Source organism: Salvia hispanica, chromosome 3 (assembly GCF_029641045.1).
Source record: "Salvia hispanica isolate PSC_SH4W2 chromosome 3, Shi_PSC_v1, whole genome shotgun sequence".
Classification (NCBI taxonomy): Eukaryota; Viridiplantae; Streptophyta; class Magnoliopsida; order Lamiales; family Lamiaceae; genus Salvia; species Salvia hispanica.
In genome coordinates this window covers 27712169-27734789 of record NC_142694.1, presented here as the reverse complement: position 1 = coordinate 27734789, position 22621 = coordinate 27712169, and the positions used below count along the sequence as shown (strand labels likewise).

The following is a 22621-nucleotide window of genomic DNA, read 5'->3' as shown; positions in this document are numbered from 1 at the left end:
CTTATTATATGACCAATTGCAAAATTGTCTTTTTGAGTATTTGCAACTATTTCAAGATTTAATTTTCATATTATTTTGAGAATATGCATAAATATCATATATCCTAGGTGCATAATGACGTTAGAGCAACTCCATTGACTTGATAAATACAAAGACGATGGATCCATTTTCTTTTTTTGTGTTAAATAGAGAAAATAAACTTGAGAGAGAAAAAATTGAGCTAGGACAATTAGATATTGTTGAAATGTGAGGAATGGTTAAACGTCTTACTACATTTTATGCTGTGGTTTTGAGAGGGTGTTTGTTCAACTAAGTCATAATCATAGAAAAAGGAGATAGTTTTGTTTCCAATGGGTTTTATTTTTTAATCTTCTAGAAGAACACCGTGTATAAATTTTCAAATACTAGTAAACAAACAAATGGGGTACATGTGGATATTAATTGGTAAAAGAATTAGTATCCCATAGGATTGAAAAGCATTTTCAAATCCATTAGTACAGAGCATCAATACTTTGCAGATTTATCACTCAAGTCATGAATAGACTTTAATTTTTTGTTTATTAAACCATAATTACAGATTAATAAAAAATATACTCCGGTTTATCTTCTAATTGAAACTTAATTATGATTAGGTGAGTGGGTTAATTATTTCCTGTTTAAGTAATATGCAGACATACATTAACAAAAAAGCGTATATAAAGCCAAATAATACATGTTCATAGAAAGCGTGAAGCTCTACCATGGAATAAAAACTAAATACACTTGAATTCACCAACTCATCGACCATAGGCGAGGCGAACAGAAGATGGTGGCATGGACCGATAGTGATCGAGACATTGGGTGGTTTATTTGTTACTCCATTCGTCCTACTCAAGATAATCACCTTCCTTTCTCAGTTTGTCCCAATCAAAATAGTTACTTATAATTAATTTTTCTCTTCTCTCTCATTAAAATATTCAACTAGCTATCTTTTCTCTAGTATACTAGACTCAACAATTTCACCTAAAATCTCATATCATTCAAGAAAGCGATCAAATGAAATAGAACAAAGGAACATAGACTATTATTTTCTTATTGATTAACTTAAATAGAACAAAGGAACATATTTACTACTCCCTCCATCCCCTGATAGTTGTTCACTTTGGTTCCGACACAAGTTTTAGAAAATGTAAAGAAAAATGAGTTGAAAAAGATAATGGAATATGAGTCTCCTTTGTATATATATTAGTTTTATAATAAAACGTGAGTAAAATGAATTAGTAGAATGTATGACCTATTACCATTTATAGTAAAAAGTGAAAATGGACAATTAATGGAAGACGAACGAAAATGACAAAAGTGGAGAATTAACGAGGGATGGATGGAGTATTATTTTCTTAGAATTTGATTTACTTTTATGACTTTGTTAGTTTTAGTTTGATTATGATTCTTTTTGTAAGTATACAAGGGGGGCCATGAGTACTGAAGAGGCTCTGTATTGGTAGAAGATCATTTAGGTTGCCTTGAAAGAGACTCTCGATTAGCGTGTTGCCTTTCACTCTCCATATCACAGTGAAGATCGATTGACATTTAGCAATGTATAAAATCAAAATTATACAAGACTCAGAGAATAGAAGAGAGCTCTTTGGACATGGACCAACCGAATTCATGAGTTCTTGACAACTGCATACCTCTCAATCAACGACGAGCAAAGAGCGAAGGAAGGGTAGCAGATGCACGTCGTCTTCCCTGAATATGCATAACCATAGTGGTTCATATTATTTTGCTTTTGATGCAAATGAAGTTTTAATAACACAATCTAAGCGATGCAAACCTTGTCGTTGTTAAATAAGTCATCTGCAATGGCCTCCATCTGCTTGCGCTTCTTCTCCTCTTTGATGGACTCAGCCACATCTTCGTTTCCATAGTCAGAATCTCTGAGCAAGGTCGAACATGCATTTAGACGTGTAAGTGTTCTTAAAACCCAAAAAAACTAGAGAAGCAGAGTACGTGCAGAGAAACCATACTTGTATGGATACTCTGAAAACGGAATAAGGTTGCTGAAGCTGTTCCCCGATGGAACACTCATCTAATAAAACAACAAGATCAACTCAGCATCAGCATGCACACAACGGGATTTGGGATGAGCCGTGAGTTGAAGAAATAAAATACCCATGTGCTAGCATTTGCAAATTTACCTTCCTAAAACGTTTGAAGTTAGCAGCTGGGACATTTCTTGTAGAATGATCAAATTGTGCTGAGTTAGACTCTCGAACAATTAGAGACTCGCTGAATATTATATCCACATTCTCACTATCCGATGGATGCCCCTCATCATTCCTCGTAGGTTCATCTCTGTCCCTTGATATAGAACTCCAATAAGGAGTGTCAAGCTTAAGGGTTTCCCCTTTAGGATGTTGTAAGAATCCTTGGCTCCCAGGATCTGTTGCTCCAGCCTCTGTTTTTGCTACACTGTCATGTTCGGTAGATTCTATCACATGAACAACATTTTCTGCTTTGCAATTTCTTTCTGAACGTTCTGTCTCGTGGATCCCAATCTTTGTTTCGGATTCATCTTCAGCAGAAGATATCAAATTAACTGCAGCAGACGTACGGACTGATGTGGCAGTTTCCATTTCTACATCAGAATCTGCAACCACTGTCTCATCTGTGGAGCATGAAGATGTGACCAGCACTGCAAAAGTGCAATAATTTAATTTAAAAGTATATAACCGTATGATCTTCCGAATGAAAACATACTTTAGGGTACATTAATAAACTGAAGCACTTGCCAGGTGCTGATGCCATAACTGAAGGATCTAGATGTCCAGAAACCACGGCTGAAATCAGTTCCATCTCATTCACCGTAGGCAGATAACTGAATTTTTTAAAATTTCCACTGCTGCTAGTCATTCCAGCTGGCATCACGCACACCAGATTCTCTCTGGTATTCTATAAAAATCACATTAACTGATAATATAAGTATATAATTGTAAAAGCAAACTACTAAACCTACTAGCTCATATCTCCGGCTTAGTGCTACTATGTACCATTCCTGTAATATATATCACACATTTAGAATTTTTGGTTCATGCGTTATGAGCATATGATAATAAGTTTTAGTGCTTCATTAAGGTTTTCTTTTTTCAGGAATAAAATATAAGCTAGCAAATTTTCGATGTGGAGAAATAATGTAGTAACACTAAACATAAGGGCTTAACAAGGCTCATTGCTGTAGTTAAAGGAGAAAAATATAAAGGTACCTGACTGCATTGATCTGAAGTTTCAGTGTAAACAACTTTTGCACCACCAGCTTCCAAAAGCATACACATCTTCTCCTTAAATTTATACTGCGATGAACAAAAAGGAACAGGGGGCAGGTCCGGGATTATTGATGCGCTTTGAGGATCACAAATTTTGACTATGACACTGTTAGAAAATAGAACCTAACCACAAGTTGGAAACATGAGATTTAAAAATGTCAAACATATCACCTTGTGCTTGGAGTCCAACATAAAAGTGTATCCTTTCAAACACTGTTCTCGAGATTGTGCGTCGGCGACTTTGAGAGATGCACCTTCCAGTGTCAATGTCGGAGCATGCCTAAACAGGAAGGCAATTATTTGTTACAATCAACCAGCAAAGATAGGGAGCCAATTACAACTTGGGTGTATAGGAAAACTATACTCACGAGAGAGAGCTGGGAATCTCAGTGGAAAATGTTTTTCCTGCAACTACCTTAAAACCAAATCCAGAAATTAGTACATGTCTGGCATTGAAAAACCAAATGAATCAGTTCTTCATAAACTTGATACATAATACTCCCTCCATCCCACTTCAAATGACTCAAAGCTTTCCAACACAGTAAGGAATGTGGTTTTTGTGGCTATAAATTAAGGGACCTACTTTTAAAACCCTTTTTAGACACTTTACTGGCTTTGAGTCATTATAAATGGGACAATCTAAAATGGACACTGAGCCATGTTATGTGGGAGTATGAAAGAAGATATACTGGAGGCCACTTCTGAAATTTATAAAAACTCTTTCCATTTCAGGCATAAACATTTTTACAGGAAACAACTACGAAAAGCAATCAACTGTAGTGCAACATGGCTTATACATGTTATATTTATTTGAAAATACAAAGCAGTCACTAAGCCTACTTAACATACACTCATTCTCATATAATAAAGCATCCTTCAAAAGTGTCAAGCTCGTAAGTGAGAGAAGGGGAGGGTACAGAGAGTGATTCACTCAGAATGAACAACATGCTACAACCTTGCCCATGTATCAAAATATAACGATGACAAGGAACCACACGACATATGATCATATCAAAAGAGAATTATGCAACAATTAACGGCTGTCCACATGCATCTGTGATAGGTGAATGCAACCCTTTTAATCTGTTAGGAATGAAAAATTGATTCAAGTTCCCAAGAATTCTAATTCAATGCACATATCTATCTTCACTTTTTAGGAGGCTGAGCCGCTGAAGTTACGCATCACAGCTACATGCACCACACTTTGCTTCTATGTATACAATTTAATTCACGTCTGAACAGTTGGTCAATTCAGATAAATGAAAATCTAAATGGACATTTTTTATTAAAAAAATGACGATTGAATCTTCTAGTCATATATACGAAATGAGCTATGCTAAACTAGACCAAAGTCATTTTCGAGTTCAATCCCTGAGCAAGCAGACCTTAGACTTCTTTTGTGAATAATATAAGCTCTCAAGTATAAATATAACGCCTTTTAGCAAGATTTCACTTGAGATCAACTTAACTTTCTGCAATTAAATGCAATTGTAATGAAAGGTACGCATGTAAACCCAGTGTATTTAATATGTTAACCATCCATCTGTATTATAAGTGTTTGTGTGTATCTATAGCTCCTTTTTTTTGGGAGGATTATGCATACGGCACGTCACATGTGTACCTCTATCCAGCTAAATCGGACAAGGGGTTTTCTAGCCACAATCGAATTGATAACCTCATCATTGATAGGGTTGAAGTCATCAATAACCATATGTGTGCATTTAGAAGTCCAAGCTTGAGTGACACTGGCACCTGCATGGTTTAATTAGTCAGTATGTCAAATTTAAAATCAAATATGCCATTCTACCTTTACAGGTTTACTTTCGTCCATATTTTTACTGCTTCCACAATCACTATAAAGAATAATCCAGGAGGCATGATAGATTTGGAAATTGTGTGTGGAGATAGAAAGATTAAATCAAGTCAAAATACGTCAAATCATTTCAGACATGACAAGAAACAAATAAACTAAAATACCAGTAAGAAAGAAAAGGAGAGTGTTTAGAGTGACCACAAAATATTTGATGCCAAAGTTTTTACATGGTTTTTAAATGGAATTTGTACTTGTAGATATGGCTTCTTTCTTTTTACTTTAAATTCAGTTAACTACTAGTTTGTATACGGAGATGGGCAAGTTCATGTTGTTTTACTTTTTCCATGTTACTCAAAATAAACTCAAAAGTACAGTATAAGAAACAAGATTTACAGTTAATGAGTAGCTTCTTTGGGTTGCTCAAAGTAGAAAATAGTTATAGTAAATAAACTACATAAAAGGCGTACATCAAAAATTCACACCAACCTTCTTACTTGGATAAACACGACTCATAGACAGTACTCACCGATTGCCAACATCGTGGTTTTCAGCTTATTCATCTCTGAAGGCTTGGTTGACGATGCGCAAAGCACGAGGGGAACATAGGAAAACCTGCAGTACGATTGAGATCCATAAAATGCATTCTTATAGTATTCGGGTTAAATAATTATGAAAACACCCCTGCGAGTTAGCCAAATTACAAAGAGGAAACCCAGAGCCCAACCACAAGATAAACTACCATGTGGGCCTGTGAAGCTTGCATTTTTCTTACAAATGCAGCTCTTTAGTTTGTCTTAATTATTCCTGGACTTTACCTTTAGACCTTTATATCAAGCATTAATTAAAAGTTTAAAACAAAAGAACAACTGAACCGCACAATACAATGGAAACAGATCAACCAGGAAACCTTCCTTCAGGAAATAGAAATGGATTACCTATATTGTGCAATTCCAGTACCAAATGTAACCACATCTCCATCCTTCAGTGTTGCTTCTTTATTTGGAAATTCATGAACTTTTTCTTTAGAATCCAGATTTCTGCTGATGAAGGTTCCATACTTCGAGCAGTCTCTGATCTGAACTTTTGAAGAATTATCTGAATGTATATTTTCTAAATGATCCATGCAAACCATTTCATTTACAATAATTTCAGCATGGACCCTTGAAACCCCTTTATCTTTGGTTATGATTATGTCACATCCTGCAATACCAGATGATAAGGGAAATAAATATTATTGTTGCTAAAAAGAAGAGTATATATTAAGTACCATATGACCAAGACTACATAATAGTATAATACTACTAATATTTATTTCAAAGTAGCATATATACATTGAAACAATTGAATCAGATTTCAACATGATGCTGTTGTCACAAGCTCGAATTTTAGATTAGGAAGTCATTTGACACAATTAAGCAGTAAAGCTTGACTGCCCTCTGTTAGAATCGCATTGTCACCAGGTTGTGACAGAAATTAGCTCAAATTCATGTCGGAGAGAAGGGTGGTTGAAGAAATATAATTAAATGCCTCCTGCTAGCTTATAGCTTACGATTTTAGATCAAGTGGTCATCCAGCATTCAACCAAAGAAAGTGAGCAGAAAGACTCCTCAGGCATAACACAACTAGACCCCAGAGATAATAAAAGGCACGGAAAACAGTCTTCACTAGTATAGCTTCTAGAAAGTAGAATTTTATATCACAATCACAAATAGATCAACTATGAAAGCTTTCAGCTCTTCACGTTTCCAACCAGGTGTTACTTTTTCAGTATATAAAATGCTCTTGGGTCAGCTACTTATATTAAACAACATGTTATAATAGCCACAAGAGCTGGACCTGGATAAGAATTATTCATAAAGGACTCTGGTGCTATGCATAATTGTGCATTTTTTAAATAGTTGAAGAGAAACACAACGACTAAAATGATAGTGATAAGAAATTTGTTAAAGGAAGAGACTACAGCCTGATAATCAATACTATAAAATAAAATATGCTCGTAAACAAATATGCGGAGATAAATCACAGTTGGGCACATCTCACAGTGCACTGAATGAAATTTGTTTAGTAAATCAATCAACAAAAGGACCATAACATAGTACCTTTTCGCCCGACTTTGTACGTCCCTTTTTTGAAAATATAGTACTCATTTTCACCTGCAATGTAAAAATACCTGAAGCATAAGAGCTCATTTCTACTTATTTCTCATTTCTTTGCTTCCACAACAAATAACTGACATATCATTCACTTATATTGCCCAAAAATGATCAGCTCTAGGAAAACTTATAGCCTCCACCGGCTTGAGTAGAAAAACTTACTTCCCACAAACTTAACCAAACATATCATTCACTTATATTGCCCAAAAATGATCAGCACTATGAAAACTTATAGCCTCCGTCGGCTTGAGTGGAAAAACTTACTTACCACAATCTTGACCAAAGTTCACTTCTTTAACCACCTTTCACTTCCTCAAGGAAATTCTTTACTGAAATACTACTACCTCATTCACTAGAGCGCAGCAGGCTATCTACTTACTGGGGTAAAATTTTGTTTGAGAAAGTCATCTAAGAAAATGTCGATAGGAAATCCCAACAAAAATAAGCAGTTGGTATCACTCCAATTTTCAATTACTGAACTCTGATTCTAAAAGTATAATAATCACAGACATAGCTATAAAATAGTCAACCGGAGGTGCGAAGAATACCTGGAAGTGGGTCTACCGGAAATAGGCTCCAAACCATCGCGCGATGTTGAACGGCAGAGAGGCGATTTCACGATGGATTATTAAATTTTTGAAGCTTGCTACTCAATCACCCTTCTGATATGAAAAACTGCAGCAAGGCACTCTCTTCATTGTAACTCCCATTTCCGCAATTATAAAGTTTAAAATTTGATTAATTTTTAATTATTTTTGTATTTTAAAAAATGATTATTTTTTTTATTTTTACCATTTTTACAACTTTTTTCAATACATTTATTTGCCACAACGTTAAACCCAGAAATCCCCGGCGATGGCGACTCAATTCTTGAAGAAACTCCGCCCCTCCGCCGCCCTCTTCTCCTCTCCCAGCCGCACGAAAACTACCTCCGCCCAATACGTGGCTTCAAGAGCTCGAGACCCGACCTTCGAGAAGCTAATGGAGAGATACAAGAACCTCCTTCGAGTCATCTCCATACAAGATCTCATCCTCTCCTCCAACTCCTCCCCGCCCGCCGTCTCCCTCGACTTCATCAGCCGCCTCTCCCAGCGCATCCACCTCAACCGCGGCGCCGCCGTCTTCCTCCGCAGGTACCCCCACATCTTCCACATTTTCAACCACCCCGACAAGCTCCAGCCCTTCTGCTCCCTCACTCCCGCCGCCCTCCAAATCGTCCGCCAAGAATCGGAGGCCATCGAGAAAACTCTACCGCTCGCCATTACCCGATTAGTCAAGATTTTGTCCATGTCCCTCACAAAAAAATTACCTCTTCGGGCGATCTTCAAGGTCTGGAAGGAATTGGGGCTGCCCGATGACTTCGAGGACTCCATAATTTCAAGAAATCCCGAGGTTTTCTCTCTGGAAGATGGTAACGAGATCAATACTCATTATTTGGTTTTGAAAGACAGCGATGAATTTAGGGATTGTTTGGTTCCTGCGGTGGAGAATTGGAGAATGACGGAGTGTTGTAGAGAGGAATGCAGCGTGGATAGGACTGAGCTGCAGTATAGTTTCAAGCAGGGGTTTCCGCCGGGAATGCGGCTAGGGAAGAATTTTAAGGCCAAAGTTAAGGAATGGCAGAGGTTTCCCTACATTGGTCCGTATGAGGAGATGACTGCCAAGGAGAATAGGAGGAGTAAGAATGGTGTGATGAGGATGGAGAAGCGGGCAGTGGGGGTGGTGCACGAGTTCTTGAGCTTGACTGTGGAGAAGATGGTGGAGGTGGAGAAGATTAGCCACTTTAGGCAGTGGTTTGGGATTGAATTGAATGTGAGGGATTTGTTCCTTGACCATCCGGGGATGTTCTATTTGTCTACCAAAGGGAAGGTGCATTCTGTGTTTTTGAGAGAGGCTTATACTAGGGGGTGCTTGATTGAGCCTAATCCGGTTTATGAGGCTCGGAGGAAGCTTCTTGGTCTTGTTGCTTTGGGGCGGCGAGGGTTGGATAGGTCATGGAGTGTGGATGAGAATGAAGAGAAGAGGAATGTATAGTGATTGAGGTGAATAGCATTGGTTGATGCTCTTCACAAGCTGTGGAGCTATGAACTTGGATTGACACTTTACATGTGCAATGGAAGTGACTTGGCTAATCTTAGACAGTGGTAGATAATGCATTAACCTTTCTATCTTACACATATAGCATCTCATTTATACTCTTACTAGTGAGGCCTAATCGATGACATTGGTGCATTGTCAATGTTTTTTTTGGCGTTGTAAATTGGATGCTACTGCTTGCTAATTGATATCAGCCCCGTTCTGCTGCGCTTCGTAAAATTTATTTAGATCGAGTCGTATTGTTGCATACTCGATACATGTAAAGAATATGTTTTTTATGTAGCATATGAATCACTCTGTTGCATGTACCAATGGATATTTGAGACTTAAAACAACTTGATATGTCGATGAGTTTGATCAAGTATTCTCTTTTGCACATCTAAAAGAAGTGGGAAAGCCACTCTTGGGAATTTACAGCATCCAAAGATTTTGATAGTAGGAGTATATCTTAAACTTGTCAATGGACACTGAAATAGGAGTATCTGCTTATGATTTGAAATCCCAATTTCATAAAGTGTTGGTTCCTTAGTAGAATTCATCAAACAAAAGTAGCACAAATTCATTGTGGTAATGTTTGGATAAGCTAACACAAGCTAGTTTTCAACTGTCGAATTTTATGCAGGCACTGCTGAGCTCTCTCAAGAACTGCATCAGTCTTGCACCTCTTCTTCATGCCTCCTCCGACCAAAACGACTTCTTTTCTTTTGTTTGTGGTGGATGACTCTGCATCAATCCAAACGTTAGAGTTTTGGCTACGAAGGATTCCATAGAAAGCAAAAGAGAGTGGAGTGTCATTACCTTGAGTTTCAGAAAAGATGGAAATGGTGGTGTGTTTGAGCAGCAAGTTTTGTGGGTCCTCCAGTTCTGAGATGAAAGCTCTCAGGTCTTGCTTTAGAGAGATGAACTTGTTTGGGTGCTGATACTCCAGTATTTCCACTTCTTCTTTTGCTTGCTCTATCAAACTCTCCATTGCTCTTTCTCTCTAGAGTGAAGAAGCATGCACGGGGAGGGAAGTTGACACTTGTGAATAAATGCAGGTAGATATTGATTGATTATCCTGAAAAAAGGACATTAATGGAAAAGTTGATTTTGTCTGCCTTCTCAATCTCCAAAGCACTTTGGAAGTGATGCTTGTATTTAAACAGGAAATGAAAAAGGTACGGGAAAGAGGGAATAAAGCCCAAACTGTACCTATTTTTGGGCTGTCTTGTTTTTCTTTTTCCCAATTGTGACTTGTATTATCAAATCATAAAAAAAACATGAGAAACAACAATGTTTGGAACAAGTACTCCCATTTGACTGAGTTACTTATATCTGAATAAGTAAATTATATGCTTATCTATATACACATTTCCAAAAACAAGAAACACTACGATTGTGCAAAGTGTAAACAAATAGATGAAGCCTCAAAACAAACACATGCTTAGCTAGCATACAAGAACGTGTCAACCCTTGCGTTTGCTGTTCTCGACAGAAACTTCATGCAAATAGGCGGCTTCACGCCCCCCAAAGCCAGCAGCGAGCTCGGCAGCGTCCATATCCCGTCTCCGCATATCAGTCCAGAAGCCACCGCGGGCCCAAATGCATCCGCCTTCACCTTGTCGATCCTCTCCCAGACAAAAAGAATCAAGCTCCCAACACACATATCGATGGTGAAATATCCCCCGAGATAGAACGGGATCGCCATAGCCATAGGTATGGGAATGAACCTCGCCCATCTCGGCCCCAACGCGTCCCGGATAGCATTGATCACAACCGCCCCAGCGAAGAACACGTAGCACAACGTGAGGCAGTTCTTGGGCAGGGATGAAGTTCCGTCCACTCCCAAGATCGCTATGTTGCGGTAGATGGCTGCATAAGGAGCAGGATACTGCGATCCACTCACCCCGAGATCATCAAAGGCCTTGTAGAAGAGCCAGAACACACACGGTGAGATCACGCAGCCCATAGCAGTACCAATTATCTGGCTCACGAACATAGACCGTGGAGACGCCAGGGTCATGTACCCGGTCTTGAAGTCCTGCGTCAGGTCTGAGGCAGTTGACACGATGTTCATCATCACACCACACGCAGCCAGACCAGCCAGAACACCCCCGCGAGAAGCTCCAACCCACGCCCCGATCACAAATATCGCCAACTTCCCATAAGTCGAAGCCAACGACCAATCAGTAAGGCCCATTCCGTAGGCATTGCAGAAGCCTAGTGCGGGTGCGAATATGTATATCACCACAATGTAGTGCCATTTTAGAGGGGTGAAGATGTGAGGAATAATAATAGTAGATATTACGGCAATTGTGATGTAGCTAGCAATGGCAACCCAAGTAGGGATTTGGTCCTTGTGAAAAAGTTGGATTCTACGCTGATCATCGTACGATAGAGTAGGAGGTGTGTGGGTGTTGCCACCTACCGGGAGGTCTTGAGCTGCACTTTTGCTGCGTAGTTGGTGGTACAACCCGAATAAGGTCCGACCTAGAACCTTAACGAAGTTGTAGAGGCCGTCGCCAAGAATCATGGCGATGGCAATGAAGACCTAAACAACGGAACCAAACTTCATAAAATGAGCACTCAATTGATCAAATATAGTTAGACATCAAACAAAATACTAGGATATATGAATTACCTTGTAACCTTGCAAGCCATGAAGGCTGCTGGTTGGATAGTCTGCAGAGTACCAGTCGCCCTTCCGGTTGTTAATGAGCGGCCACATAATGCCCCACGACAGGATAGCGCCAACCAGCAGCGATACGTTGATGAGATACGGACATATCATACCGACACCAACATATGTTGCAGAGAAATCAAAGTAGAACCTGACAGTATGCAACACAATCATGTTACACTACATAGCCTTTTGAGTAAATGCCAAACAAAGAAGTAAACTCACTTGTTATCATAAGCTTTAAGGCCAAATGTAGGGAAATTCACGAATCCGCAATCATCTGCTGCAGTGAAAAACCACTGGAAGAAACCCCAGAGGAAGCTGAAGGAGAAGAACTTCCCCAAAGTTCTTACTTGTTTCCTGAACCACGCTAAACATATTAGGTAACCGTTCGAGGGTGATAAATATATATGAGGAAGAATATGAAAAATCAACTAACTTAGCTAGCTTGGCTCCCTGAGGAGTGTGAAAGCTGTTGATGAGATGAGCAGTTGCAGTACCACTTGGATAAGTGAGTTTGAAATCAATGATCATTATCTGAACCAATACAAGGAAACAAGGTTACACAAAACAACACAATTTTACATTTCATTTAAGTTGGTAGAGGCGGATGAGAATTCGAACTCCACAAATGCATACCTTCCGAAGAGGTACAACAGCGAAGAGTCCCAAAAAGCTAACGACGAATAGGAACCCAATCATCCATGAAAGTTGAGGATTCTTAATATTCTGAGGGTTATTATCTTCGGTTGTTTGTTTGGCGATAACTTCACTCATACCAAAAAGGTAGCTTCCAAAGCCTCCTGAGATTTTAATAAGTTTGTGCTAAGCCAAAAATTCTACTACTATAATTGTAGTAAGAGTTTCCTAGTTTTCTTGCAAGTGATCATGTAACATGTTGTGAACAGAGTCCAGTTGCTTCAGTCCAAATTCTTCAAGGTGAGAAACAATTATATATGATGAATAAATAAACTCAAATAGCAATCTTGAACTTTGAAGGTAAATATTCACTACAAAAAAATCACATAATTTAATAGTAGGATTAGTGATCCATCGAATCTTAGTCCGGCATTCTTTGTAATAAATTATTCCTATTAAGACGAAAGGGCAGCATCAAAGCCCTTGTATCTTAGTGACAGTTTGATTTGGTCTAATCAAATAAGACAGCGCAAAGACTTAAATTAGGATCAAGCTGTATAACACAAGTCACGCAACAAGTAATGGTAGAATCTCGTGACAAGTCACTAATCCCACTTGAATTAGCCAACTTGCACCAACATTTAATAATTCAGAATCTCACATGCCAGCCAACTATACAAGTCAAATAAATTCACTTAAACCCAAAAATCACAGTAAACTTATGAAAGGGAATACAATGTTATAAAAGTCATAAGTCAGACATTAATTAATTGATTCAATAAAAGGTCATTTTAATTGTAGAAATCTATAAACCCAAAGACATGTGATGTGTGCACCACTGGACTAATTCGAAGACACGACAGCAATAAAGGGACACACTCCCAGTTTTTCCACATTCTAGAAAAAAAAATATCTCCCTTTCCCCAAAAGCTATTATCCATGGGAAAATATGATTTATTGATAAAATAAAATTAGTGGTCCCAAATTTAGACTCCCATTATTATGGGTTTGGTCCATCCCACCGCACGCCTACTTCTTGAAAGATGATAGTACTAAAATATATACTTCAAAGATGAGATATTTTTGCGTCCAAAATTCAATAAAGAAAATCCAACTACCTACCAAAATCATACCAACATTAGTGCAATATTAAATCCGGATTAATTCACAACATAAAAAAAAAAAGTGCTGCACTTCACACCCAACATGCTTGCATGACTTTGTATTCTAAATTGGATCTTCAAACATGCTAAATAATGTAAACTACTTAACAATTCCAGACTGTCAACAACACACAATTACGCCCTTCGTCCCAGATCGTTTGTCCCATTTTTTGATTTATGTCCGTCCCATAGTTTGTTCTATTTCATTTTTTACCATTTTTGGCAGTGGACTGAGGGAGTAGTATATTAGTGCGTGTGAGTGTGTGAGAGAGATATACGGACCGCTGAAGGCGATGCCGGAGGAGGCGACGACGCAGGTCTGAATGACGGTGTTCTCCTGCCTGGTAAAGGGCTGCTTGAGAAAGCCGGATTTCTCGAGGAATTTGGTCCACGTCTTGACGAAGAAGAATCCGAGGAGGCCGGCCGAGACGTTGAGCGAAGGGACGATCCCGGTCGTCAGATTCAGCTTCATCACGATGAAGGTGAAGAGAATGGCGAGAATGAAGCTGACCACGAACGCCCGCAGCGTCAGCTGCCTCTGCCACGACGGCACCTCCTTGCTCTCGAAAATCCTCTCCACCGACTCATCCTCGCCCCGCTCTTGCTGCTGTGGCGCCGCGATGCTCCTCTCCGCCTCGTCTCCGTCCGTCTTCTTCTTCACGCTCGACGACCGATCCATAAGGATTTTTTGATACTTTTCGAATTTTGAGTTTGGGTTTAAATTTAAAAGAGAGAGATATATAGAGAATGTGAACGCATGGTCTAAATATAAATCGTGAGTATGTGTGAATGTATGCTGTCTTTATTTCATTTTGCGGAGTTGGATAGATATTGCGGATTTCGGATTGCCAGACCGAGATTGTTAGTGCCACAACAGATACGGCCGAATTTGTCCATATTAACCTTCACGATTTCTTAATAAATTACTCAAATGGCATCTCTGCCGCTACTTGCAATCACGTCACCTAGATCTCTTGATATATCAGAGTTTTTTATGCGCGTAATTAAATTATATTGTATCTATAAGATTTCATTACATCTATTTTTATGTAATTTTAGTTAGTCACCAAAAAAATAAACATTTTGCATTTATAGTAATTGATTACCTTTAATTGGGGCTCAGTTCTACTTACTCTCTTCGTTTTTTGTTAATTGAGTCGTTATTTCATTTCGGGATGTTCTGATATAAGTAAGTTAATTATATTTTTTTGAAAGTATTTTTTTCATATTCGTGTTTTATTCTCCATCCACTAAATATGTAGTACTACTTCTTAATTAATGTATAAAAAGAAACTGACTCAATTAACAAGAAATGAAGACACTATCTACATTTAAAGAGTGACACGTTCTCTACTGAAAAAACCAACCTTATTTATTTAAAATGTATCATATCCAATGGTGATTATTTTTCCTAGACGGATGAAGTACAAATTTATAGTACGAGTATGTATTCAACAAGAAATTGATTACTAAAATTTAATTTACTAAATGTTCCAAGTATTTGGTAAGTATCATTTCAGCTTCATACAAGTTTTATGCTATAATTTTATTTTACAATTGAAATGCTACACAATCTTCATTTGGTGGTTTCTGTCGTCCTGTATTTCAATCTCCTAAGTTCCTCATTTCTATGTGTAGTGGGTGGCTACATGTGAAATAACAACAATGTAGTCAAAAGTGAAAGTGTTATTGGATTTGGATTTGGATATTCCAAATGCGTACATTATTGATTAAAGTCTAAATGTCAAAAGTGAAAGTGTATTGGATTTGGATATTCCAAATGCGTACATTATTGATTAAACTTTAAATGCGTAAGAATATGGTAGTATTATAGGAGTATAATTTTTCAAAGATACACGTGATACATATTACACTTGTTCAAATATTATAATCGTGCATCTTATATACTAAGTACTCACTTCGTCCCATAAAAATATGCTGAATTGATACACGTGATACATATTACACTTGTTCAAATATCATAATCGTGCATCTTATATACTAGTACTCACTTCGTCCCATAAAAATATGCTGAATTTTCTTTTTCGTCCATTCCATAGAAATAGTTCATATACATTTATGGAAACTTTTTCTCCTTCTCTTTTTACTTTATTGTTTATGGATCCTACCATCTATCACACTATTTCAACAAGTACTTTTGCTTCTTCCCTCTTACTTTACCAATTATACGTTAAAACATGTGTCATCTCCAATTAGGGTATGCACAATGGGGCACCCTATGCGACGCCCTAAGCCCCGCCACATCAGCATTTTATCCTCCGCCCCTTCCACCTGCAGTGGGGCGGACTATAGCCCGCCCTAAGCGACGCCCTAAGCATTTTACTTCTATTTTGTATTTATATTTTTATGTTTGCAAATGTACATAAAAATAAACAAATAAAAACAACACAATTAAAGGAAAATTCTAAATTTACTTAATTAAAAAAAAAGTTACAAAATAAGAAATTAAAAAAAACACTAAATACAAAAAAAGTAGGCTAGTCTAGAGTAGTCCCAACTTGCAGCTGAGGCCATCGATCATCCGCTGGATGCCCTCGATTTGAGCCAGGTTGGTCGCCTGCATGAGGGCGGTGTGCACGTCCAACAACGTCCTGTAGTCGGAGGAGGCCGCCAAATCCGAGTAGGCATGGGCCGCAGTCGAAGTCGCGGACGACGTCGAACTCGGGGTCGGCGACGGGGCCTGGTCAGGGGGCGTCGCGGCGGATGTGGTCGCCTTGCCCTTGGCCTTGGCAGCCTTGACGCCAGAGGGACGCCGGGATACCGGAGTGCCGGAACTCTCATCCTTGAACACCGGATTGTTGAGGTCCATTGGAGACGTGCCGCTATTGCTGCTTGTATAATCAGCGAAGGTGCGCTTCGACACCCTCCTCCTCGCCACCGTTGATGGGGGAATCGCACCACCAACGAACCTCTGCTTGTCCCTCAAGAGCGCCCAACACTGGTAGTGCTTGAAATCGCCGTACAATGAAATGTACGACTGCATCGCTTTGTCTCGCACATCCGCGAGACTCTCGCCACTGCCCTGCTCCCTCTCGCACTTCTCGTACTCCCCCGCGAACAAATTTACCTGCTTCTTTATTTGATCCAAGTGCTTGCGGAGTTGCTCCCTGTGGCGCTTGTAGGCGTACGCCGGCTTGGCCTCGTTGTATTTCTCGGCGATGGGCTCCCAATACGCAGTCACCTTCTGGTTGTTGGCGTACAACGGATCCTCTGAAACATCAATCCAACATCTTGTCAAGACGATGGATTCGGTGTCGGAGTAGTTCGTCCTTCCCGGGGCGAACTCTTCACACACCTCCGTTGAAGGCAACTTCTGGGCTCGTGCCTTGGTCCGCTTCCTCTTGGTGGCGGACCCAGACGTGGCGGCGGCGGCGACGGAGGGGCGGTGGGGAGAAGGCTCCAAATCGGACAGCCCGTACGAGTCGGTGCTGAAGTCGGGATCGTACTCGGCATTAGTGTGAATTTGAGAGTGAAGTGAGTGAAAAATGAAGTGAAAATGAGAGGAATATATAGGTTTTGAAAATTTAATAAAATTAAAAAAAAATCAAAAACGCGTCGCATCGTCCGCGTCGTCCACAGTGGCGGACGATGCGACGGACAATGGGGTATCCTCCGCGCATCGTCCGCGGACGATGTATCGAGCGCGGACGATGGTTAACCCATCGTCCGCGATGCTGCAGTGGTGGACGATGCGACGGATGTTGCATCGTCCGTCGCATCGTCCGCACCATTGCGGATGCCCTTAGCCTATTTCTATAGGATAGAGGGAGTATGAAACATGCATATACTTAGATTATATTAGAATATTGAATTATAATTGATTAGAGTTAAACTTTAATTTACTCCCCCTGTCCGCCATTAAATGTCACATATATGACCGGCACATGTGGGTAGAAAAGTTAGTGGAATGTGGGGCCTACTTTTATATATTAGTTTTATAAGTAGAGTAAACTACATAAATGGTACCTGATCTTTCACTTTCGCACATAAATGGTACCTGATCTTTATTTTATATCGTTTTTGGTATCCCGTGACAAAAATAACCATGGGTACCAAATATGTGATTTTTTTGTTATGGAGGATATATTTGGAAATTTCAATTAAATAGTACCAAAAATGTGATTTTTTTTCTTCCTTTCTTATGTCTTTTTTTCTTCTTTAGTTTCTTCTGTTAGGATTGGTATACTGAAAAGCATATTTCGAGCATGTTGCACGCATAGAATTGCTTGTTTTCAATATATTCTACAATCCACTTTTAACCCAAGACGAGAAGAAGTAATTTTATCGCATTGATGTTTGCTTGTACATTTATAAGATGTTTCTCAAATATTTAAACGTATAAGAAGCAAATAAGTCTGATTCTTCTGCATAGTAGACTGGTCGTGAATGATGTTCACAGAAGGTGACGCAGTCGGTCCTTTGCAGAAGAGAAATAGAATTTCACAACCTAGATAGGCTTTGGCTACCTGTCGTAAAAGGTTGCAGTGTCAGTCCGCATGTTTCCTTACCTTAAGAAATAAACGACACTGATCCACGTGAAGATTTTTTAGTACAAAACCACGGATCTTCTGTCTGGTTCCCGGACTGTAAACTTATATCAGGGTGGGCTGATCTCACCAGTATACTAGGACTTAAATAAAAAAGACGGAAATCCTTTTCCACGAAGGAGAAAAATCGCCCCTTGTCTAAGTAGAGATGGGGTCGAAATTTTGGAAGAAAATTAAGTGTATTTTCTGTCTCCTTTATTCTTCTATTTATATTAAGTCACATATTGGGCCCAGACATGGATCTATGTAAGGCTTTGGATATGGGCTCCTCCAATTAGCTTTATACTAATTAAATTAAATCCAATTTAATACTCCCTCTGTGCCAAGGTATTAGACCAACTTTCCTTTTTGGGATGTCCCAACATATTAGACTCATTTCCTTTTTTAGCAAAAAACATCTATCTTATTTTATTCTCCACCTACTTTTTTCTCTCTTCTCTTCCCTACTTTTTCCCTCTCTTATACTTTACTCTCTCCACTTTAACTATTTAAATATCAATTCCTTAAATCATGTGCCCAAAAGAAGTGAGTCTAATACTCCGGGACGGAGGGAGTATAAGCTTATAATTGGAATATTACGAGCAACCACTACAGAAGTAATATTGCACTTCCCATCCAAACCCGAAATTATAAGTACTCCGGGTTTCCATTGCTTGATATTTATTTCCCGCGCTTAAGATAGAAACATCCATTAATTAATTATTGTCTGCTATGGACTTAATTAATTAATATCTTATTTATTCCAAGAGATGACTCAACAAGAAAATCTTATTTATTATTCATAGAGTAATTAAACTTTAACTAGCTAGGTTCCGAATAATAAAACCTTATTTCAAGCTTCTCTTGAGGATATTATCAAACGAGACTCACCTCGCGCACGATTCAACATAATAGCAATCCTAGCACCGCTAGATATTAACTACCACTACCCAATATACCAGGCTTATTGGGTTGTGAAAAACCCGCACCATTTGGTAAGTCAAAGTAGTGCATAATCAATACCGTATGCTCAATGCTAACGTATATTGATTAAGAAATAATAATTTACGAGACCTCGTCTTTCAGTAGATAGCATAAAGACTGTCTCACTGTTAGATCTATTCAGTGCTATACCACACCAACGTCATCTTATTTCAGTAAGACTTAGAAATAATCGGACTGACATTGCAACCTTTCACGATAGGTAGTCTAAGCCTATCTGGGTTGTGAAATTCTTCTTTTTCTTTGTTCCGAACTGACCGTGTTACCTTAAAGTGAACGACGCCCACAACCGGTCTACTAAAACAAAGACTTAGACTTTGTTAAGTTACTTATACATTTAAACATGTAATAAACATCCATTAAATGTAAAACATAACAACATTATGACAAAAATAATCTGTTTATTCCTTTGAAAAATAAAATAAGAGTTTTAACAGTATTCAATCACTCGAAAGGTGATTTCTAGTATACAAACTCTAACACTGGGTGAGTCCAGTTTGATAATATCCCCAAGAGGTGTTCGAAAAATGTTTTATTATTCAGAAACCCGGCCGGTTAATAAATAAAGATTTTGAGCTAGACAACTCTTGGAAAAATATATTAATTAATTAAAGTCAAATAGCAGACTTAAATTGATTAATAGATATTTATATCTTTAACACGGGAAATAATAAATTAAAGAGGTAAAGCCCGGATTACTCGTAATTTTGGATTGAACGGACAGTCAATATTATTTTACTGTAGTGGCTGATAAATAATATTCTGTCGGACTTTTATTAAATTGGGGCTCAATTTAATTAGTAAAAGTCCAACAGGTTTGACCCAAGTCCAACCTCCATGGATCCCTAATCTGGCTCATCATAACTCTATATAAAAAGGAGATTAGAAAGGAGATTTAGAGTGAATTAACTCATAATTTTCGTGCTCCCCTCTGGGAGTGGACGGAAAAATCAGTTTTTGAGTTCGGGATACAGATTAGAAGATTCGAAATTGAGTACGAAGAACATCTTGTGGAGAAGGTGCAAGCAATCGTCTATTCTTTGGAGAATCAGATCGGTAATGGAATTCATGAATTAGGGTTCTTATTCCTTGTTTGTGAATTATATGTGTTCTAGCATGCAATTGATTGTTTAACATGTAGTTAATTAATCCCATAATCGGTCAAATAGATATGTAGATATGATTTTTTATTTTATGCATGACTTCCGCTGTGCAAGGGGAACCAAACTCCAACAATTGGTATCAGAGCCAATTTTTTACTCTGATTATATGGATTAATTTCATGTTATATTAATTGCTTGAATGCTTGTTTTTCTTTGTTTGGTCTGTGTTTGTCGTTTGATTTAAATGAACGAATGAATGAGAAATACAATAACAAAGAATGAGGATTGTGCACAGTTTTTGTGGCAGAATCGTTTTTCTCGCAGCAAAGGAGAATTGAGCAAGTTGTGTTAATTTGTAGAATCCATTCTCAAAATATGTAATCATGAGGTCAACGTATAATTGGGTAAATTGCGATGTCATGAATTGTAAAGATTAATTCATTATAGTAATTGGATCATTACTTGGAAACGGTAATTTGTGAAAGTAATGGGATCTTTGAAGCTTATAATTGAATTAACTGATTCGTTTGTTGGTTCTTAATAACCTTTACAGAGAATCAACTAATGATCAAACCGCGAATTGGGCAAGTTCCGGACTAGGGCAGTTTGAATGCAAGCTAGACAGTTTGGTTTAAGCTGAGAGCATTCCAAGAGACTGCCCAGGCGGTCAGATCAGCAGCTCAATGGCTGCGGTTCGAGTGGAAGTCCGGTGGGTGTTTCCGGGCTCGTGTAGCTGCGTTGAAAATTTCAAAATTAGTTAAGGTTTCCTAAATCCTATGAACTAATTTCGAAGATATTTTCAATATTAATTAGGGTTTCCTAAACCCTAGGAATTAGTTAGGGTTTAGGGAGATAATCTAAAATTAGTTAGGGTTTTGCTAAACCCTAGGAATTAATTTTAGATATATTTCAAGATATGATTTGGAATAAGTTTTGATTATATCAATTTAATTGAATTATCTAAAATTTAATTTTTTAATTAAATTATGGATTAATGAGATATTTATCCATAAAATATATCTTAGTAAATTTGGATAATTAAAATCCGTTTATCTTTATTTTGTGGATATTTATAGAATTAATTCTATTTAGAAAATATCCTGGTAGATTTAGATAATTTATCTCTATTACATTGATATTGATAGATTTATGTCTATCTAGAATATATCTTAATAGATTTAGATTATTATTAGTTCAGTATTGTTATTATCTTTTGGATTTGAGATAGATTTAATTCTATCTAGTTAAATCACTAGTTGAATGAATTAATATTAATTCTAGTGTATCCTAATTTTATGGATGTAAATAGGTTTATTTCTATTTAGAAAATATCCTAGATAAATTTGGATAAAGATAATACAAGATAATCCTTACCTAATTGGATTTTGATAAAATTAATTTTATCTAGAATAAATCCTAATAGATATGATATATTCTAGTTTCTTATTCTAAATAATCTAAGATTTTTTTAAATCTTGTAATGATAGGATTTTATCTTTTTATATTATGGATTTGAATAAACTTGTTTCTATCCTGAAATATCCTAGTATGATTTTGATAATGATAATCCAAGTTCAGTTTTATCTTGAATTTTAGGATTTGATTTTATTCATGTAAAATCTAGAATAATCCTAAGAGGATTTAGATAGATTCAATTCTATCTAGATAAATCTAAATTAATTTGGATAACCATTATCCAAGATAAATTTATCTAATCCGAAATTTCTATTTTGGAATAAGATAAGGAATTAATTATTTAATTAAATCTCCCTAGATTTATTAAATAATTTCAATAATTATCCAGTCTGATTAATTACCATGAAGTAAATGGATTTATCTATTTATTTGGTGATTATCTATTATAAGTGGATTATCTGTCTTATCTGCTTATGTGAGAATTATGCAAAACCATATTCAAAATAACTAAGCGATAATTACAACAGTGCGTTGTATATGGTCTCCATAAATTGGTCTACGACCTTCCCTGTGAAATTGCAAGTTCGTATGTTTAAACATATTTATGAGATAGATATGGAATTTTGTTAGTGGCGTACGACCTTCCCTAGAAGGAGTATCAAAACAAAAATGAAATTCCTAGATGCAAATATTTATGGTAAAAACTTAGGCAATATTTGGCGGCCAT

The 22621-nt window shown here is 37.7% G+C and overlaps 4 protein-coding genes across 4 annotated transcripts; 1 reads left to right on the top strand and 3 right to left on the bottom strand.

Moving 5' to 3' along the window:
• Window positions 1–1546: 1546 nt before the first annotated feature.
• Window positions 1547–7955, bottom strand: NBS1 (nijmegen breakage syndrome 1). Its single transcript, XM_048115262.2, has 13 exons — window positions 7817–7955; window positions 7215–7268; window positions 6051–6315; window positions 5642–5727; window positions 4924–5054; window positions 3671–3717; window positions 3474–3582; window positions 3243–3329; window positions 2772–2931; window positions 2178–2674; window positions 2007–2068; window positions 1814–1916; window positions 1547–1728 (listed from the first exon to the last, which is right to left on the bottom strand). Exons 1-13 carry the CDS (start codon window positions 7851–7853, stop codon window positions 1678–1680), a joined length of 1689 nt encoding a protein of 562 aa, XP_047971219.2. The 5' UTR covers window positions 7854–7955; the 3' UTR covers window positions 1547–1677.
• Window positions 7852–10676, top strand: LOC125214307 (Ubiquitin carboxyl-terminal hydrolase family protein). Its single transcript, XM_048115263.2, has 3 exons — window positions 7852–7967; window positions 8112–9412; window positions 9988–10676. The coding sequence occupies exon 2, from the start codon at window positions 8124–8126 to the stop codon at window positions 9300–9302; it is 1179 nt and encodes a 392-aa protein (XP_047971220.1). The 5' UTR covers window positions 7852–7967; window positions 8112–8123; the 3' UTR covers window positions 9303–9412; window positions 9988–10676.
• On the bottom strand, window positions 9852–10335 carry LOC125214308 (uncharacterized). Its single transcript, XM_048115264.2, has 2 exons — window positions 10164–10335; window positions 9852–10088 (listed from the first exon to the last, which is right to left on the bottom strand). Exons 1-2 carry the CDS (start codon window positions 10333–10335, stop codon window positions 9949–9951), a joined length of 312 nt encoding a protein of 103 aa, XP_047971221.1. The 3' UTR covers window positions 9852–9948.
• LOC125214304 (putative metal-nicotianamine transporter YSL7) lies at window positions 10641–14634 on the bottom strand. The gene is made up of 6 exons (XM_048115260.2): window positions 14109–14634; window positions 12664–12827; window positions 12464–12561; window positions 12250–12384; window positions 11986–12175; window positions 10641–11895 (listed from the first exon to the last, which is right to left on the bottom strand). The coding sequence occupies exons 1-6, from the start codon at window positions 14503–14505 to the stop codon at window positions 10789–10791; spliced, it is 2091 nt and encodes a 696-aa protein (XP_047971217.1). The 5' UTR covers window positions 14506–14634; the 3' UTR covers window positions 10641–10788.
• Window positions 14635–22621: the final 7987 nt, after the last annotated feature.

What these genes read in the sequence shown, in the direction of transcription:
- NBS1 (XM_048115262.2), bottom strand. Translation starts at nt 7,853, where the DNA reads ATGGTTTGGAGCCTATTTCCGGTAGACCCACTTCCAG. An exon ending in AGTTATGGCATCAGCACCTG is followed by an intron (nt 2,675 to 2,771) that starts GCAAGTGCTTCA and finishes GCACTTTTGCAG; the next exon opens with TGCTGGTCACATCTTCATGC. An exon ending in ACTTATTTAACAACGACAAG is followed by an intron (nt 1,729 to 1,813) that starts GTTTGCATCGCT and finishes ATGCATATTCAG; the next exon opens with GGAAGACGACGTGCATCTGC.
- LOC125214307 (XM_048115263.2), top strand. Translation starts at nt 8,124, where the DNA reads ATGGCGACTCAATTCTTGAAGAAACTCCGCCCCTCCGCCGCCCTCTTC.
- LOC125214308 (XM_048115264.2), bottom strand. Translation starts at nt 10,335, where the DNA reads ATGGAGAGTTTGATAGAGCAAGCAAAAGAAGAAGTGGAAATACTGGAG. An exon ending in CATCTTTTCTGAAACTCAAG is followed by an intron (nt 10,089 to 10,163) that starts GTAATGACACTC and finishes GGATTGATGCAG; the next exon opens with AGTCATCCACCACAAACAAA.
- LOC125214304 (XM_048115260.2), bottom strand. Translation starts at nt 14,505, where the DNA reads ATGGATCGGTCGTCGAGCGTGAAGAAGAAGACGGACGGAGACGAGGCG. An exon ending in CTCCGGCATCGCCTTCAGCG is followed by an intron (nt 12,828 to 14,108) that starts GTCCGTATATCT and finishes TTAAAATCTCAG; the next exon opens with GAGGCTTTGGAAGCTACCTT. An exon ending in CTTAAAGCTTATGATAACAA is followed by an intron (nt 12,176 to 12,249) that starts GTGAGTTTACTT and finishes GCATACTGTCAG; the next exon opens with GTTCTACTTTGATTTCTCTG.